This window comes from Impatiens glandulifera, chromosome 4 (assembly GCF_907164915.1).
Source record: "Impatiens glandulifera chromosome 4, dImpGla2.1, whole genome shotgun sequence".
NCBI lineage: Eukaryota > Viridiplantae > Streptophyta > Magnoliopsida > Ericales > Balsaminaceae > Impatiens > Impatiens glandulifera.
Window position 1 is genome coordinate 58,077,137 of NC_061865.1, and position 19,192 is coordinate 58,096,328.

A 19,192-nucleotide genomic window follows, 5' to 3' on the forward strand; every position below is an offset into this window, starting at 1 on the left:
ATTTAAAAACTGAACTTTATATCTAGTTTGAATTTGTCTGTCTTCGTGTCTACAGATTTTTTCTGATTGTCCAAAATCATCACTTTTCGTTTCCGTCAAGCGATACAAAGTCACTCACTGAAGTGAAAAAATGTCATCAACATTTAATTCCTTTGGCAGCATTCTCACCGCTCTCATAGTTACCCAAGACTCTTCCTCTTATAACTACCAGAATAGATAATGTCGTTATTGAAGAGATTGACACACTTATAAAAAACCATACGTGGTCCCTTTGTGAGTTTTCAAAAGGAAAGAAACTCAATAAATGTAAATGAATCTTTAAGACGAAACATAATTTGGATGGATCGGTTGAAATGTACCAAGCTTGTTTAGTTGTCAAAGAATTTTCCTAATCATATGGGATAGATTACTTAGAAATATTTGTGTCTGTTGCAAAACACAACACCATCCAAATACTCTTATCTTTGTTGGCTAACAAAGATTATAAACTTCACCAAGTCGACATAAAAATCGACTTCCTAAATTGAGATATTGAAAAAAAGTCTACATGAACGTGCCTCATGGTATTAGTGCTTAACAAATTTGTTGCCAACATAAATCTTTCTATGGTCTCAAATAATGGTTCGAAAAATTCTCAATCTCTATCATTGAGAATGGCTTCGCTCAATGTCAAGTCGATCACACTATGTTTGTCAAGATTGCTCAGAATAAAAGTCATATGAACATAGTTTTAAGGATCACGAGGTACCTAAAAGACTCTCTAGGAAAAAGTCTTCTATTCAAAAATAAGACGACAAGTCATCCATGTGTTCACTATGTCGATTGGGACGGGGACATTATTGACAGAAAATCAACATCTGAATATTTTTCATTTGTATGGGGCAACCTCGTTAAATGGAGAAACAAGAAACAATATGGTGTCGCTCAGAGTATGAACCAAGCCGAGTATCATTCTTTTACACTCAGAATTTGTGAAGGAATTTGGATATGTCACATCCTTGAAGAGTTAGGATTGCCTTCTAATGGAGTTATTCAAATGATGTGTGACAAGTGACAATCAAGCCGCAATGAGTAAAATCCGGTTCATAATGACAGAACCAAACTGTAGAATTATCTTTCAAATATATAAAGTCAGTAGAAAATCAATCAATTAGACTAATTGATTTATTAATTGACCGAGAATGGAATATTGAGAAAGTCAGTAACAATCAATTAATTAGATTAATTGATTTGTTAATTGGTCGTTGATTGTAAATCAATTATATGATTTTATTGTTTAAATTATTTCATTTTTGTAATGTAAATTTTATTATTTAAACACTAGACTTCTATTATAGCTTAAACTCGAATTAGGTATATATATATCTTGAAATGACATAAATAATAGAAATAGAATGAAGAACGAAGAGAATATAAGATAACACTTGAATTGATAGAAGAGAGATAAAACCCTAATATGGTGAATACAATGGGGGAAGAATGAGAAGATAGAGAGAGAGAAGTTGATCTTAGAAAATTTCTGTAAAAATGTCTGGTACCCTTGTAAATCATGATCTCTTCTTTATATACCCATCATCTGTCATAATTAAATTCCCGCCAATTCCATATTTTTGACTATTACCTTATAATAATAAAATATTTACATATAAATAATTATTTATTAAGTATTCTATATTTTGGCTAATTGCCTTATTTATAACTATTTATTGTGTATAATTAAAAATAGAACTGTTGACATGGGTTACGTCTACCCGTCAACTTATTTTAGGGTTAGGAAACCTAACCATAACAATCCCTTGTAACATTAGCCTCCCCTTCAACATTTGTTCGACCACGAATAACACAATTAAAATGAGAAGTTGATTTGTTGTCAACCAATCCGAGTTCTGGGAATTCTAATTCCAACCAAGAGTCATTCTCCCATGTAGCATCATCGTCCATTGAATTAGACCAACGAACTAAATATTGATCATAACAAATGGCAAGTGCCAAGAGACAAGTGTCAAGAGTTAAGAGTTAAGAGTTAAGAGTTAAGAGTTAAGAGTTAAGAGTTAAGAGTTAAGAGTTAAGAGTTAAGAGTTAAGAGTTAAGAGCCAAGAGCCAAGAGCCAAGAGCCAAGAGCCAAGAGCCAAGAGCCAAGAGCCAAGAGCCAAGAGCCAAGAGCCAAGAGCCAAGAGCAAAATGACAAGCGGTAAGCGGCAAGTGACAAGTGGCAAGCGGCAAGCGGCAAGCGCCAAGAGCCAAGAGTCAAGAACTCTTCCCAAGTGAAATTTCGAAAACTATGTGGCAAGTTGGGCACGTGCAATATCTACTACCCAACTCCCAACTTTAGGAGAAGTGTAGAATTATCTCTCAAATATGGGAAGTCAGTAGCAAATCAATCAATTAGACTAATTGATTTGTTAATTGACCGAGCATGAAATGTTGAGAAAGTCAGTAGCAAATCAATCAATTAGACTAATTGATTTGCTAATTGGTCGTTGATTGTCAAATCAATTATATGATTTTATTGTTTAAATCATTTTATTTTTATAAATGTAATTTTTATTATTTAAGCACTAGACAGTCTAGACCTCTTATGTAAAGTAAACAAACAATAAACAAGAAATACAAATTCTTTAAATAATTTCTCTTAAATTTCTACACAAACACATTAAAATTGATCATCACTTCATTTCGAGAACGTCAATAAATAATTTATTTCACCCATCTATATTACCTCACGCAATCATGTGGCTGACATACTTACAAAAGCCCTTTACAAATCAAGTTTGAAAGAATTATGTGCAAGTTGGGCATTTTTAATATCTACAACCCAACTTGAGGGAGTGTAGAATTATCTCTATCTCATTTTTGGTATTGTGCAATTTAAGAGCAAAATGTTACTTTGTTTATATTCAACACATTGCTTGTTATCATTTCTTTATTTTGATGTACTCAATATCTTTTATATATCACACATATCTAATGTAAAAATGATAAGTTATATCTCAATAAAATTTCCAATATTCACCCTCAAAAATTCAATATTTTACATAGGTCGATGGAAAGTGTCCCAGACTATAAAGAGCCATTATATGATGTGAAGGAGCTTCGTGCAATTGCACCGATTGATCTCAAGCAATCATTTGACATCAGATCAATCATTGCTCGGATAGTTGACGAAAGTGAATTTGATGAATTCAAGAAACTGTATGGAACTGTGAGGGACATCTTTTTCTTACATATTATACTAACTCTATTACAGTGGAGTTCTTTATTTTTGTTGCTTAATTATGAATAACATTTGCAGAGTCTCGTCACTGGCTTTGCTAAGATATTTGGACAACCTGTGGGGATCATTGGCAATAATGGGATACTGTTCAATGAATCTGCTCTTAAAGGAGCTCATTTCATTCAACTCTGTTCACAACGCAACATTCCTCTAGTTTTCCTTCAGAATATAACAGGATTTATGGTATACATCTCACTTTTAACTTTGTTTGGCTTTGTTTTGAGGAATGTTTGAAAGCTTTATTAAGATATGGCTAGTGAGATTGTGTGATGACTAAGTAATTGGCCCATTTTGCCATTTTGGTTTGCAATTATGTCATCTTGTTTTAGGTTTCATTTGAAAATTTAACACATTTTTAGGTTGGATCAAAATCGGAGGCAAGTGGAATAGCAAAATCTGAAGCCAAAATGGTTATGGCTGTTTCCTGTGCAAATGTTAGCCCCTTCTAATACATCTAATTTAGTTGTATATACAGTTTCAAATTTCTCTTGTCCATATTTGTAATATTATCTTGTACAGGTTCCTAAAGTTACTATTGTAGTTGGTGGGAGTTTTGGTGCTGGAAACAATGCTATGTGTGGTCGTGCCTATAGTCCAAATTTCATGTTCTTCTGGCCTAATGCCAAAATTTCAGTTATGGGTGGTGCTCAGGTAGTTTATTTGGCCTATTTATTTTCACGCTTTTTTAGAAAAACGATTCAAAAAATCTATATTTGTTGTGTTTGTCAAAAATCACAACCTTCTAATAGATCATGACTCATGTTACCAAATGAAACAAATCACACTATAATGACACTTAGTGTGATTGTCTGCCATGATTATGAAATAGTGTGATTTCAGGCTGCTGGGGTGCTTGCTCAAATTGAAAAGAGTGACAAAAAGAAACGAGGAATCCAGGTAAACTAAGGTTTTGATAACGAAAACTGATTTTTCTTGAGTGAAAGAAAGGGAAATATTATTATGTTTACAACTGCAGTGGACAAAGGAAGAGGAGGAAGAATTCAAGGCAAAAGTTATGGAGGCTTATGATAAGGAAAGTAGTGCATACTACTCAACAGCAAGGCTATGGGATGATGGGATCATCGATCCAGCTGACACAAGGAAAATCATAGGTCTCTCTATATCAGCTTCCTTAAATTCCCCACCCCAAAATACAAAATTTGGTGTTTTTAGAATGTGATTATGATGAACATACATATTACTTTTCCAATAGAATTGGCAGCCAAAACTTGGTGGTCACAATAATTTTGCCTGCTTATTTTTATTGAAAAAGCACCTGAATTGAATTGCAGTTTGCATTTATGATTGTTTTATTTAGCAAATGGAGTTTCATTATTATGATACATTTATGGAAGAGGTAAAATCCTTTTTTTACTTGATCTCCTTGAGAAACCGGGAAAGAAAATTATAAGTTGAAGAACGCGTTTTAAGAAATTTTATTTTGGTTCGTTACTTGGTTATACTCGAAAAATGGCATCGGCGCTTTGTTCCTCATGCTCGTTCAAACGACCAAGTTTTCTTGGTTGAAAGAGGAGCTAGACGACAATGATACTCGGATGGATGTCAACTGAGGCGACTGAGAATCCTCGATCGGATATGAAGCTAGACTAAGAGTTTGTTTGATGAATGAGTTATTGGGATAAAATTCAGTTTTTATCCCAAAACTCAATCATTACAAATCTAATCTATCAATTTATCTTTTAAAATATTAAAATTATTACTTACTTTTTTAATATAAATTAATTATTAAATAAGATAAAAGATATTTTGATAAAAAATATAAATACCAATTTTTTCCTACTTTTAATCAAAATCTAAACAAAACCAAAAAAAAAACACTTCGATTTCAGGTTAAACACTAATTTTTTCGGTCGGAACAAGGTTATTCCATCAAACAAACACAGTCGAAAACTTAGTAGGGTTAATTTGAGTACAAAAATCAAATATAAGATTTTAATTGGATATAACTGAGGAATTTAAACATATTTAAAAAATAAATTATTTTTGTTATTCTTTTATAATAATTAGTTGAATTTATAAGAAAACACCTTATTTAAGAAAGAAAGAAATTGTTTCAAAATATGTTAATTGCTTTGTCACGTCAACTCCATATGTATATCCAATTATCCATCCACATCAATAAATGATCAGCTTTCTTTTATTAATAAATCTATAAACACGTCCTAAACTATTTTTTAATTTATCTATAAGTCCTTATATTTTGGATTTTTCTTAATATAAGTCCTAAATTTGAAGTGTTTATAAATAATTTCTTTTTATGAGTAAATATTTGGTTACTTTCTAAAAATCAATCCATGAGAGTGTTGGGTGAATTATATAATATTTATTTTTATTTATTATAAATTAAATAAATATGTAATATTTTATTTTTAAGTATATGTTCAAATAAATAATTATGAAATAAGTTGGACTGGTTTAATAGTGGGGAATGAATAAGAAAAAGTTCAAAGTTTGAGGAGTTATAGTAAAATTAAGAAATAGTTGAAGGACCTGTTTACTAAAAAAGAAAGCTATTTCACTTATGGACGGATACTTGGATAAACATGGAGGTTTGGAGAAGACGAAGCAGTAAACATACATAGTGAGGAGAGAGAGAGAGAGAGAGATGAATAGAGTGTTGAAGATAGCAGCGATTGCTTCGTCAAAACGAAGCTCAGGCGTGAATTTTCGATTGAATTTCCTCCATAGTAGAAGAGAATTTTGCTTGGGTGCCCTTCCCGATGGAATCGACCGGACTTCCGACTCGTTTCTTCGCAACTCAACTGCCATGGAGCTTCTCATATCCGATCTTCAATCCCACGTTAACAAGGTTTTGGCTGGAGGTGGGCCTGAATCCGTACAAAGACACAGGACAAGAGACAAGTTTCTTCCCCGAGAGAGAATTGATCGCCTCCTTGATCCTGGCTCTTCTTTCCTTGAGCTTTCTCAGGTGAACAATCGATTCTGTAACAATTTGTAGAATTGGCTCAGTATTGTTGATGATTGTTTCTTCAATTCTAAAGTTAGCAGGTCATGAGTTATATGATGAACCATTAGCATCGGGTGGAATAGTCACTGGGATTGGACCAGTTCATGGAAGACTGTGTATGTTTGTGGCAAATGATCCGACTGTAAAAGGAGGAACATATTATCCAATTACTGTTAAGAAACATCTCAGAGCGCAAGAGATTGCTGCACAATGTAATCTTCCATGTATATATCTGGTCGATAGTGGAGGTGCATTCCTTCCTAAACAGGCTGATGTATTTCCTGATAAGGAAAATTTTGGTAGAATTTTCTACAATCAAGCTGTAATGTCTGCTGAAGGTATTCCTCAAATTGCTCTAGTTCTTGGTTCTTGTACTGCTGGTGGTGCTTACATACCTGCCATGGCTGATGAAAGTGTCATGGTTAAGGGAAATGGTACTATATTTCTAGCTGGACCTCCTCTTGTGAAGGTTGGTTTCAGCACTTGCTCTTCCATTGAGCCCCCATTTGATCTGTAATTTGTGTTCAATAGTTAAAATGCTTAGAAAGAGGAGAAGAAAGGGGGAAAAGTCTATGAACTTCATAATCCTTGTCGCTTAGTCTGTTTCTTAAGAATTCATTTGCAGGCTGCTACTGGGGAGGAAGTCTCAGCTGAAGATTTGGGAGGTGCAGCTGTTCATTGCAAGGTTTCTGGTGTTTCCGATTATTTTTCTCAAGGTAGCGATCAAAAATGTTTCTAAGGATTGTGTAGAATATATATATGTATCACATATTCTAATCTTTGTCTAACAATGACGGATCATGAAAATTTTAAATACTGTGCAGATGAAATACATGGACTTGCTATCGGGAGAAATATCATTAAAAACTTAAACACGGCTGGGAATCGTGGGTTGATTAATAATAGGTCAATTGGAAGTGTCCCCGACTATAAAGAGCCATTATATGATGTGAAGGAGCTCCGTGCAATTGCACCGATTGATCTCAAGCAATCCTTTGACATCAGATCAATCATTGCTCGGATAGTTGATGGAAGTGAATTTGATGAATTCAAGAAACTGTATGGAACTGTGAGGGACGTCTTTTTCTAACATATTATGTTACTACTATTATTGTTGAGTTCTTTTTTTGTTGCTTAATTCTGGATAACGTTTGCAGAGTCTAGTCACTGGCTTTGCTAAGATATTTGGACAGCCTGTGGGAATTATTGGCAATAATGGAATACTGTTCAATGAATCTGCTCTTAAAGGAGCTCATTTCATTGAACTCTGTTCACAACGCAACATTCCTCTAGTTTTCCTTCAGAATATAACAGGATTTATGGTATGCATTTCACCTCTAACTTTGTTTGGCTTTGTTTTGAGGAATGCATGAAAGATTATTAAGATATGGCTAGTGATATTGTATGATGACTAATTAATTGGCTCATTTTGGTTTGCAATTATGTCAACTTGAGGAAATGCATTTGCTTTTTTTTAAGAGATCTTGTTTCAGTTTCATTTTTAGGAAAGCCTAACTATGAAAATTGAAAATGTTTTTAGGTCGGATCAAAATCCGAGGCAAATGGAATTGCAAAATCTGGAGCCAAAATGGTTATGGCTGTTTCTTGTGCAAAGGTTAGCTCCTTCTAATATATAGCTGCTCTCCATTACATCTAATTTAGTTGTATATAAAATTTCAAAATTCTTTTGTCCCTATTTTATATTTTTATCTTGTACAGGTTCCTAAAGTCACTATTGTAGTTGGTGGGAGTTTTGGTGCTGGAAACTATGCTATGTGTGGCCGTGCCTATAGTCCAAATTTCATGTTCTTCTGGCCTAATGCCAAAATTTCAGTTATGGGGGGTGCTCAGGTAGTTTATTTGGCCTATTTATTTTCACGTTTTATGAGGAACATGATTTAAAAAATCAATATTTGTTGTGTTTGTCAAAAATCACAATCATCTAATAGATCAGGACTTATATACCAAATGAAAAAAATAACACTATAATTATAATCATGATCTAGAAAACAATCACTTCTAATTTTAACTTTTGATGGTTTTCCAATGAGATAGTGATTATGTTAGAAATTGTCATAAAATATCAATTTTAAAATAGGCTCGTTATATGCTAAGATACTTTATATACTTATAGAGAAAAAAAATTGTAGTTGGGTTCTCTGTTCCATTTTCTTCCATGCTTATGAAATGGTGTGACTTCAGGCTGCTGGTGTGCTTGCTCAAATCGAAAAGAGTAACAAGAAGAAACGAGGAATCCAGGTAAACTAGGGTTTTAATAATGAAATGTCGAAATCTGATTTTTCTTGAGCGAAAGAAAAGGGAATATTATTATGTTTACAAGTGCAGTGGACAAAGGAAGAGGAGGAAGAATTCAAGGCAAAAGTTACGGAGGCTTATGATAAGGAAAGTAGTGCATACTACTCAACAGCAAGGCTATGGGATGATGGGATCATCGATCCAGCTGACACAAGGAAAATCATAGGTCTCTCTATATCTGCTTCCTTGAATTCCCCACCCCAAAATACAAAATTTGGTGTTTTTAGAATGTGATTATGATGAACACATATGTTACTCTTTCAACAGAATTGGCAGCCAAAGCTGTGGTCATAATAAATTTGTCTGCTTATTTTATTGAAAACGCCTGAATTGAATTGCAGATTGCACATAAGATTGTTTTATTTAGCAAATGGAGTTCATTATTTTGATACATTGATCGAAGAGGTAAAATCCTTTTCTTATCTTTTTTATTTTCTCTCTGGAATTCAGTGGGGAGGTCGAGTATCGCCTGGATACGATCGATGAGTATCAGTTTCTGATCCAGAGATATGACCATATGCCCCATAACTATTATTCTTATCATCGTCCTCTACTGAACTGTTTGTGTCAGTTATGGCTTGAGTGGTTTTCTTTCCTTGTTCCAAAATGAGTCTTGTGCCATTGGCGTGAAGGAAAAGTAGTAATAATGTTAACCCAATGACGAGATATGATGTGATGACTACTGTCTTCATCGATCAACTACTGAACTGAACTGCAAAATCATCAATCTTGTAGGAGATACAATAATAATGTGTGAAAGAAAACTGCTTAAGTTTAACATACCTGTTCTTTCTTCTATATTTGTGTTTACCTGTTGATCCTAAGGTGCATGCAGAATAGATTCGTCATTTATAGAAGAAAATGGCCTTGTGGGGATAACCATTGATGATTTAGTTGGATTAATGGGTGGGGAGAGAGCACTTAGAGCATAAATACTTAGTGGAGAAACCACAATTTACTCGCATTGCCTTAAATTAGCCCCCCTTAGGAAAATCTTCTCAAATTCAACCATGATCTTAGTTAGAAACTAAGTTGTCATCTGTTACTAACTCTGAATCAAATTAAGTGGTTTCATCACTAACACAATGTTTGTTGGTTTTTCGACCAAATCTTGTTGAAGTCTGCTATGTTCACTTTCGAGCCTTTATTTTATTTTCTCTCTTGAACTGTCGAAAAGATAACTATGCTAGGGGGGATTTGAGCTACATTTACTTAGTTTAGTGTAAATTTGATCTAACAACAAAGTGAAAGGGCAAATTGAGCTCTTTATTAGACTGGATAATGATGTGTTCTTGGGGAGATTGAGACAATTAATGGGGACTAGCATTCACAAATGCATACCTGGCTTTCATAAACAACAGTATATAATAATAATGTGATATAATTACTGTTAAAATTCCAGTTGCCCACTACAAGTTGATGGTTATATTTCTTCTTATTCAGTTGGAAAATATGACCTCATTCTCTAGAATACAACTTTTCGGGTGGAGTGTTTTTTAAGGCGAGATCTTATGGACGGCGTTATATGGAGTAAGGGAATTTTTTTATTGTTAGTAGGTGTTACATTTGAATATGTTTTTCACTTATTATTGGGGTTGTTCTTCCGCGATTAAGATTTGAGGTCTATTATGAAGTGCCATGTGTATTGAATGAGGGATGCCCTATAGTACTATCTTGGGTTGAGGTCGAATTGACTTGGAATCACTTAACTATCTTGATTATCATTTGGTTAGCCATCTGGTTGAAATGTAATGGTCGGGTTCTTAATAAAAAAAAACTCAATCTCTCCGACTAGTTATGAGCTCAACTCTTATCTCACTGACTGAGGTTCGATCAATCTTCCAAGTAGATTCGACTTAACGACCTAAGAGCTTATTAGTCCTGCCATGCATCTTGATCTGTTTTGAGTATTCTGTATTTTGTTTGATTTTATTATCTTACCTTGATTCTTTTGCTTGTACTATGCACTGTTTATATAGTGACATTTTGAAAAAACATTTATTATTCAAATTTTGAATATGGGCTGCCACTTTGAGTATATTGCATTTCATGTGGAATTCATCATTACTTTACTTACCACTACCCTTAAGGTAAATTATTGATGATGATGATATATATAATATAAATGCATTATTGTAATGTAATTAAATCTCATTGTGGTGATAATTATAGATATGCTTTCTAAGTTATATGTATTATATAGACCAAGTAAACATCGTACATTGACTTGTGCAATTGTAATATGGTCATTTATTTTTTGAAGAAGAAAGTTATTGATCAAAATGAGAGTTTCAAACTTTACTTCAAATTTTAGTGTTATTTCGATGAGATAATTTAGTAGTATTTTCTTTCAGTTTATAGGTACAAATAAATTATGATTGTGTAATAAGTTGTTATAATTGTCTTAACAATAAAATTTAAAATTTTATTGTATATAAAGAAAATTAAATATATGCAATTAAGGGTATATATATATATATATATATATATATATATATATATATATATATATATATATATATATATTTTTAATAAACTTTTTACAGTAATTTTAAGAAATTTAGTGTCATTTTTTAGTGGTGTTGAAACAATAATTAAAAATTATAATAAAATGGTGGTGACAATACATAATTTGTTTAATATTTTGTATAACAGATTAATAACTCTCGACTCTCTTTTATGCATCAAGAATGATAGAGTTTGCACTTTTTGTGTCTAATTTGAAATGGACATTGTGTCATTGATTTTCTACATCATACCACGTCATATCATCACTTGACGAATTGCTTTGAGTCACAACAGAGTTATGGCTAAAGACTTTGAGAAGATTGTTCATATTATCTCAAATAATGATTTCAAAAGACGTTATGTGTCATCTTTAAGAAGTAGGCATCAGAGTTGATATTTATTAAACATAACAAACTTTTGAGTAATTCTCATTTTGATAGATAATCTTATCATTCTTGTAATTAAAATAGCCTCAAACATATCAATTATGCTAAGTTATACACAGAATTCCAGAATCTTGATTTATCTTTATAGAGTAGTTTTATTTTTTCATAAATTCCAACATAAATTGATAATAAGTTGAATATTAGCATACATGTATGTAAAGTTTTATGAATAAGAATAAGTAAATCAAACTAGCCTAAACTAGTCAAAATTTTGTGTTTCAATCAGACAATCTAATAAATGTGTATTGCTAAGGTGAATATAACCATTTTTGCCACTATTTTTTTAGTAAGGATAGAGAGCGAGAAAAAAAATGACAAGTAAGTCTAAAATGATGTGTCATTTTCTGAGTAATTTGAAAATTCTATCTCCTATTAAAATTTTAAACCCCTCAAGAAATGACACTCTTTCTATTGCAATTATTATTTATCATTAGTTTAACAAGTTTTATTCTTACCAAAATCTATAACATATTTTTATTTATTTTATAAAATAATCATGAAAATTTAATAAATGACTTATTCTACCAAGTCAGAAGGAAGCAATTTTTTTTACTATAATGAATTTAACTATTTTAACCATTTTTATTCTAATATACTTTAATCAAACAAGTAAAAATATATATACTACTTGACCTAACCAATAAACTTTAATTTTTTAAATTGAGTTAACTCAGTAGACATAAATTAATAAATATATATAATCATGGGGTTGTACAAGTACATATAAAAGAAAATATAAATATCTTACATCATATAAGCTCCATATTATTGATAATGAGTATTTTGTTCATATATTTTAATGGGTTGAAATGATACAAGTGTCTTTAAGGAGGGTTAATTTTACTTTTCTTTTAAAACTTTTGGGTTATTCCTACCTTATAAAAGTTTAAGGGCTTGTTTGTTTCTTTTGTCAAAGCTAAGAGGCGTTTTTTTTTTTGGGTTCATTTTCCTTGTGTTTAAGATTGATAAATAATATTAATATATTAATTTATTATCCTTTTGCAATTATGTTGAATTTTTATAAAATAATCAAATTCTAATCACATAGGTTTCGATTTATTGCTAAAGTAACCCCTTAGATTTGGGAAATAATTTCAATATATATAATTTATAATGTAATAAGAGGATCATTATTTGTAAATAATCAAATAGGCATGATTTCTATACCTAATTTCTTCACAACTTAAAGTCATTAATCAATAATTACATTTTACCTAATAATCATCAAATATTATTTCTTACGCGTAAAACAATATATTATTTTGTCTTGTTTTCATCTCTAATCATGCATAATTAACTTAAATATCAAGTTAATTAAGTTAATGACATGATTAACTAGTTGGAGATTGCTTTAAGTAAATCCTAGTGATAAACAACAAATTGTTTTAAAGGTTTAGTTATATTAATTGGGAAAATAATGAATAAATTTCTTAATTACAAATAAATAAATGATCATTTTTAACTTTATAAGAATTTATTTAATCAAATTAAACCCAATCAAAAACTATTACATAACCGTAGATTCACAATTTAAAACAAATCCATATTAATTAATATATATTTTGAAATATCATTTCCATCTAACTCTTGGTTTAAAAACAAGAACGAGGCAAAACAATATTTTAACTCAACCATCATGACATGAGCTTTTTTTTTTTTTCTTTTTTTACATTTTTCTTCTACTTTTCTAATTTTGTTAAAAAAAATTCAGTAAATTTTTTATTATTTTAACTATTAAATCACTTAATTCATCCACTAAAATATTTATATATAAATTTTTTTTATTAAATTTATATTTTAAATATAAAATGACATTTTACTAATTTCTTTTAAAAAAATCTTAAATAACCTAACAAGTTAGCTATATTTTTTTTTATTAAAAATAATATTTTTAAAATAAAGTTTCAATTTTTTATTAAAAAAAACATGATAAAAAAAGCTCCTAGATACATCTTAACTATATCCCAACCTATAAAATATTTTATAATTTTTTTTGAAAAACAAACCTAGCTATCTTCAACTTGAATTTGATAGACACCAACGGAAGATAAAAAGAAATTATTAAAAAAGCTTCAAAACGTGATATCATAATGAATCGATAATATCATAATTATGAATCGGTATGAAAACACTTGAAACTGGAGATAATGAAGTTAAGTTTGAATTAACAAATATTATTAATATATATCTAATTAAATATATTTCATAACACATTTCATCTAAATTAATAACTAAATAAGATTAAAAAATAAATTTAAAATATATATTTTTTGTTCAAACCCTAATCCAGCTCCATAGACCAACAATAGTAATAAATGAAAAAAAAAAATAAACTATGTTGGGTCAAACACCACTTAGCAATAAAACATTTAAAATTGAACTAATTAGACATTGTTTACATAGTAAATATAATTTATTAATACAATATTTATGAAGAAGAAATCAACAAGTTTAATGATTAAAATATTACTAATTTAAGTTAAGGGACAAAATTGTAAGATTCAAAACTAATATTGTTATAAATGTAACCACTTTCTCTCTCTATAATATAATGAATTGAATATATTTAGAGTTAAATTTGAAAATCAACGCCATTCCCATAAGGGGCCATTGACGTCTCTTCAAACCCTAGCTTCTCTTCTGTAATGGAATTCAATTCTCCTAGTCAGAGAAATTATTAAGGTATCAACTGTTCCTCCATTGAATCTCCTCTTCTTCCTCCTCCTCCTTTAATTCAATTCATTGTTTTCTGTACTTCTCATTACTTCAATCTCTACCTACCTCTCTCCCTTCTCTTCTATACATATTAATTTGTATCCTCCATTCATAGATTCAACAGACAGACTAATCTATTCTTTCAGATGTCTACATTGGAATCAACTCCAGATCGATGGAAAACGGTTTCTCAACAACAAATCTATTCAATGAAGCTAATTCAAGTTCTCCGTCGTACAGATCGGCATTTTACCGTCAGAGAAACTGCCGATCGGCTTCTTGCTGTTTCCTCCGGTGGAAGGACTCGGTGGAGCAGAGCGATACTTTCGAATCGGCTCAGTTTGAACATGATGAACAACAGGCGGCGGCGGAGGCATAAGAAAGTGAGAGTTTCTGGAGAAATCCGAATGAAGAAGAAGGAAGCTTTTGATAGAAAAACTCGAGTTCTTGGAGAATTGGTTCCTGGATGCAGGAAGCTTTCGTTTTCTAGGCTTATTGATGAAGCTGAGGATTATATTGCGGCTTTGGAAATGCAAGTACGAGCAATGAGCGCCGTTGCTGGAGTTCTTGCCGGAGCCGGCGCCGGATCTTTACCGGCGGATTCAGATAAATTAGGCTGTAATAATTAGCTATAGATTGGCTTTCCTTTCCTTTGTCAATCAGTTTGCCACGCAAAATGGCATGTTGTTTTATTTCTTCTATTATTATTGTTTGTTCTATATTTTCTACTTTTATTAAAATAAATTTATTTAATGTTTAGATAAGTTTGTAACAATAATAAAATAGTTATCATCACTACTAATATTACAAAATAACTAAACTGAGCGATAAGAATATAAAAAATGTAATAATATAAAGAAAAATGATAGAGCGCGACTTGAGACAGCGACTGGAGAGCGATGCCTACGTGGGACTTGAGACAGCGTGGGTTGACAGGTGGAATATTCTCTCTCCTATTATTAATTATTTTCTCTCTCTTCTTATTAATCTATTAATCGTGAGAATAGAAATATTAGATAAACATTTATTTATAATTATTTACAAGTAATAAAACTAAAAAAATATTAATAAATTAAAAAAAAATAATAAAAAAAAGAAAAAAGAAACCATAAAAAATATTTGATAAATAAAGGAATTGAAAAGTCATAAAAATAAAAGAGATAAATTCATAATTCAACTAATGGGTTTAAACTTTCGGGTTTAGGGTTTAGAGTTTGGGGTTTAGGGTTTAATAAGAGAGAGAAATTATTTAATAAAAGGAGAGAGAAATTAATTAATAAGAGGAGGAATGATATATTACAAAAACGTGTTTTAATTATTATTATATTTTTATTTATTTATTAATTTCATCTGTCAACCCACTTAGGCATCGCTCTCCCATTCGCTATCTTAAAGTCACGCTCTCTATCATTCCTCTAATATAAAATAGTTATAAATTTGTAAACAATTCTTAAGAGACTATTGAGAGTATATGATTCACATTTAGAACAATTTCAAAATGTAATATGAAAAAATATGTAGGAAAATTAAAAATAAAATAAATAAAGGAAAAAAAGGAAAAGGTGTGGGGTGGGCTTTTAACCTTTCTTCTTAATTTTTTTATATTTTGAAATGGGCTTTTAAGACTTGGGCCATGGATGTGTTGAAATGGTTGGGGCCTTTTAATTATAGATCGCAAAACTATCATTTTATTTGTAGTTGAGAATCTTTTTATTGATATAGATATTATAGAGCACACCATTATTTAATCTCTTGAGTCGATTTTTTCTTATAGTCAGATTTATACATCATCTAAATTGATCTCTTAATTTGTAATATAACAAATTTAATATATATTTAAAATTACTAATAAAAAATACATTTAAATATAAAAATAAAATCTTTAGATAAATAAAAGCTATTATTAATCTTTACTTTTTATCAAACAAATTATATAATATATAAAGGATTTATTTTTGACCCTTAGATTACTTGGCTAAAATTAAGGAACTATTAGATGTTATAAATAGATAGAACTATAACAATATCACTCTTTCTCAAAAGAAAAGAAAATCTTTCTTTCATTAATATTATTTATCTACATGCAATGATAAGAAGATACCAAAATGTTCTAAATCTTTAATCAACAAAAAATTATGGTATTTTAAAAAACATTTCTTTTAGTATTTTAAGTAAGAATTGAACCACAACTAAAAACACAAATATATATAATATAACATAATCTCATCAAATACAAAAATTCAAACTTTCTCTTAATATTTGATTAGCATTATATAATTGGTTCTTGAGGTAATCAAAAAAGACTAAGTTTTATATACAATTTTTTTTATAAATATTTTCAAATTCAAACATCCAACAGTAATTGGCTCATGAAATAATCAGACTAAGAAATCCAAATTCTTAAAAAACAAATTAAAATTCAAACATCCCCTTAATATTTTGCTAACATTAATTAATTGTTTCTTGAGATAATCAAAAGACTTAGGAACTACAATTTTTTTTAAAACATTTCAAATTCAAACATCCCCTTAAATATTTTTCTAGCATTAATTTCTTCTTGAGATAATCAAAGGACAAAAGATGACTTTCAAACTTCTAACATTTAATTTTGTACAAGATTCCCAAAATGTCCTTGGTCAATTTAACCTATATATATGTATATATATATCTAAAGCACATGGATGTAAAAAGTGCATATCAAACCCTAATAATGTCTTCTTCAAAAACCAAAAGAAACAATTCTACCACCAAGCACCTCATAAACTTCGCCGGAACAACAATAGAGACAACCGTCACAAGCAACGCCGCCGCCGTCGACAAATGGGTCGAAGACATTCTCACCCAACACGGGTCACACCCCACCGTGGTTGGCCTTGATGTTGAGTGGCGCCCACATGTGTTTTCTTCAATGAGCAACAAATCGGCCACTCTTCAACTTTGTATAGCCAATAAATGTTTGATCTTGCAACTATTCTATCTTGTTAACGATGAGATCCCGCTTTCGCTCAAGAGTTTTCTCTTGAACACGAATTTCACGTTTGTGGGTATTGAAGTTGATGATGATGTGAAAAAGTTGACATGTGAATATGGATTGGAATGTGGTGCGACCGCAGATATTAAGGTTTTGGCGATGAAGCGTTGGCCGGGGAAGTACTCGAGGCCGGGATTGAAAGATTTGGCGTTTGATGTTTCGGGTTTGAAAATGACCAAGGAGAAACATGTTTGTATGAGTAATTGGGAAGCTAGGGTTCTTAATGATGGACAAGTTGAATATGCATGTGTTGATGCTTATGCTTCGTATAGGGTTGGTCTTGAACTTATTAGTGAGAATTTAGAAATGGTTCAATCTTTTGATTAGGGTTTGGCACTTGGTTTGAGAATTAATATGTGTTTGGAGGATTTTGAAAAAAAAAGGTTCTATGATCTTATGATATATATGGATGTTTGTTGTAAGATTAACAATCTTTTGAAAACTTAATTAATTTTCTTACTCTCTTAAACACAAATTTTCAAAAGCATAAAATAAAAAATACAGTACTAAGTTTATGTTTGTCAATCAATTTATCTATATTGACTATTTAATTTAAACATGTTAGATTTATCATGATTTTAAATATATTTTTTTTTATATTTAACCAATTAAAACATTTTATATAAGTCCCAACTCCTTCTCAAATATTAAAAAAAATAGTTTATCCTATCATGTCTCAAATTTGTATTGACATAATGAAATTTGAATATTTTTAAACATTATATTATTATTATTATTGTTAAATTCAATTTATAAATTTATATATTTAATATAAGTTTTTGATTGGTGAATTGACCATGTAACCCATATTCAAATAAAGATTAATTTTTTTTTATTAAATATTTAATTTCTTTCACTCAAAATACATTAATTAAAGTTTGTGATGTTATTGATATTAAATAATAGATTTTATTTCGTAAAACACAATTCAAAATGTAAAATTTTTATATTTTTTTAAAGTTATATATGATTCTTATTAATAAGAAAATTGTTTATAATTAATTTGGATAAGACTATTTGTATATTTTTTATATTTTTAATGAATAAATCTTACAGAATTGGTATATTTTTATAAATAAAAATTATCATTTAATTCAAACAAAATTATAAATATTAAAAACTAATTTATAATTAATAATATAATATGTATATATAATCTAAACAAAAATAATTTAACTATTAAAGAATTATTATTTTTTGTATAACATGAGTGAGTGTCCAAAATAATTGTGAATATTTAACCTCAATCATTCAAATTAAATAACATGTGTTTTATAATTTCTAATTTAAGTTAAAGAAAACTATATTCTCTAACATTATAAATAATTAATTTTTTTTTATAAAAATAATTTCAGATATTTCCTATCATTCTTTTTTTTATTGAATTATAAACTATTACTAGCTTATTTTTTTTTATTGAATTAAAAAGAACATAGAGAGGCGTTGAAATATTGGAAATGAAAGATTTTATCTTTAATATAGGAGGTAACACCTATTGAAACTAGAGTAACTATAAATGGTAAGTTTAATACTTGTATATATATTAATTTTTAATTTAATAATTAGTTATAATTAAACAAACTTAATTCAAATAAAAACAAGTATAATTATTAAAAATATTCAAAAGAAAAAAATTTCTTAAAAATCTTATATATATTTAATTTATACGTCAAAGCAAACCGTAATTAATATCCAACATAAAACTCATTTTCAAACTCAAAAGAATATTTATTTTTTAGGAAAAAAAGCTCACTTAGACGTATGTACTTGTACAACTAGCTCACTTAGACGTATGTACTAATAAAAGATCATTTAAACATATGTACTATAAAAAATTAGCTCATTTAGCCTCTTTTAGTAACCATGGTTAACTTTTATTTTTAAATTTATATATTTATTAATTAAATATTAAT

The 19,192-nt window shown here is 29.8% G+C and overlaps 5 protein-coding genes and 1 long non-coding RNA gene across 6 annotated transcripts; 5 read left to right on the forward strand and 1 right to left on the reverse strand.

Moving 5' to 3' along the window:
* Positions 1–3,043: 3,043 nt before the first annotated feature.
* Positions 3,044–3,723, forward strand: LOC124935527 (methylcrotonoyl-CoA carboxylase beta chain, mitochondrial-like). Its single transcript, XM_047475957.1, has 3 exons — positions 3,044–3,202; positions 3,293–3,457; positions 3,634–3,723. Exons 1-3 carry the CDS (start codon positions 3,044–3,046, stop codon positions 3,721–3,723), a joined length of 414 nt encoding a protein of 137 aa, XP_047331913.1.
* A 124-nt stretch (positions 3,724–3,847) lies between these two features.
* Positions 3,848–4,454, forward strand: LOC124935528 (methylcrotonoyl-CoA carboxylase beta chain, mitochondrial-like). Its single transcript, XM_047475958.1, has 3 exons — positions 3,848–3,925; positions 4,115–4,171; positions 4,251–4,454. The coding sequence occupies exons 1-3, from the start codon at positions 3,848–3,850 to the stop codon at positions 4,452–4,454; spliced, it is 339 nt and encodes a 112-aa protein (XP_047331914.1).
* A 1,396-nt stretch (positions 4,455–5,850) lies between these two features.
* LOC124933894 (methylcrotonoyl-CoA carboxylase beta chain, mitochondrial-like) lies at positions 5,851–8,965 on the forward strand. The gene is made up of 9 exons (XM_047474336.1): positions 5,851–6,224; positions 6,298–6,732; positions 6,889–6,979; positions 7,088–7,332; positions 7,421–7,585; positions 7,804–7,878; positions 7,983–8,114; positions 8,466–8,522; positions 8,610–8,965. The coding sequence occupies exons 1-9, from the start codon at positions 5,901–5,903 to the stop codon at positions 8,811–8,813; spliced, it is 1,728 nt and encodes a 575-aa protein (XP_047330292.1). The 5' UTR covers positions 5,851–5,900; the 3' UTR covers positions 8,814–8,965.
* On the reverse strand, positions 8,864–9,421 carry LOC124933895. The gene is made up of 2 exons (XR_007099039.1): positions 9,363–9,421; positions 8,864–9,286 (listed from the first exon to the last, which is right to left on the reverse strand). It is a non-coding gene; the product is annotated as an uncharacterized LOC124933895 (long non-coding RNA).
* Positions 9,422–14,128: 4,707 nt separating this feature from the next.
* LOC124936970 (transcription factor bHLH149-like) lies at positions 14,129–15,007 on the forward strand. Its single transcript, XM_047477495.1, has one exon. The coding sequence runs from the start codon at positions 14,395–14,397 to the stop codon at positions 14,875–14,877; it is 483 nt and encodes a 160-aa protein (XP_047333451.1). The 5' UTR covers positions 14,129–14,394; the 3' UTR covers positions 14,878–15,007.
* Positions 15,008–16,925: 1,918 nt separating this feature from the next.
* On the forward strand, positions 16,926–17,606 carry LOC124935529 (Werner Syndrome-like exonuclease). The gene has a single exon (XM_047475959.1). It carries the CDS (start codon positions 16,926–16,928, stop codon positions 17,604–17,606), a length of 681 nt encoding a protein of 226 aa, XP_047331915.1.
* The last annotated feature ends 1,586 nt before the right edge of the window (positions 17,607–19,192 follow it).

Excerpts from the sequence above, each read along its gene's own strand:
- LOC124935528 (XM_047475958.1), top strand. The coding sequence starts at position 3,848 with ATGTGTGGTCGTGCCTATAGTCCAAATTTCATGTTCTTCTGGCCTAAT. Across the intron at positions 3,926-4,114 it reads CAGTTATGGGTGGTGCTCAG|GCTGCTGGGGTGCTTGCTCA; the intron begins GTAGTTTATTTG and ends GTGTGATTTCAG. Across the intron at positions 4,172-4,250 it reads AAAAGAAACGAGGAATCCAG|TGGACAAAGGAAGAGGAGGA; the intron begins GTAAACTAAGGT and ends TTACAACTGCAG.
- LOC124935527 (XM_047475957.1), top strand. The coding sequence starts at position 3,044 with ATGGAAAGTGTCCCAGACTATAAAGAGCCATTATATGATGTGAAGGAG. Across the intron at positions 3,203-3,292 it reads TCAAGAAACTGTATGGAACT|AGTCTCGTCACTGGCTTTGC; the intron begins GTGAGGGACATC and ends TAACATTTGCAG. Across the intron at positions 3,458-3,633 it reads AGAATATAACAGGATTTATG|GTTGGATCAAAATCGGAGGC; the intron begins GTATACATCTCA and ends ACACATTTTTAG.
- LOC124933894 (XM_047474336.1), top strand. The coding sequence starts at position 5,901 with ATGAATAGAGTGTTGAAGATAGCAGCGATTGCTTCGTCAAAACGAAGC. Across the intron at positions 6,733-6,888 it reads CTGGACCTCCTCTTGTGAAG|GCTGCTACTGGGGAGGAAGT; the intron begins GTTGGTTTCAGC and ends ATTCATTTGCAG. Across the intron at positions 6,980-7,087 it reads TTCCGATTATTTTTCTCAAG|ATGAAATACATGGACTTGCT; the intron begins GTAGCGATCAAA and ends AATACTGTGCAG.
- LOC124935529 (XM_047475959.1), top strand. The coding sequence starts at position 16,926 with ATGGATGTAAAAAGTGCATATCAAACCCTAATAATGTCTTCTTCAAAA.
- LOC124936970 (XM_047477495.1), top strand. The coding sequence starts at position 14,395 with ATGTCTACATTGGAATCAACTCCAGATCGATGGAAAACGGTTTCTCAA.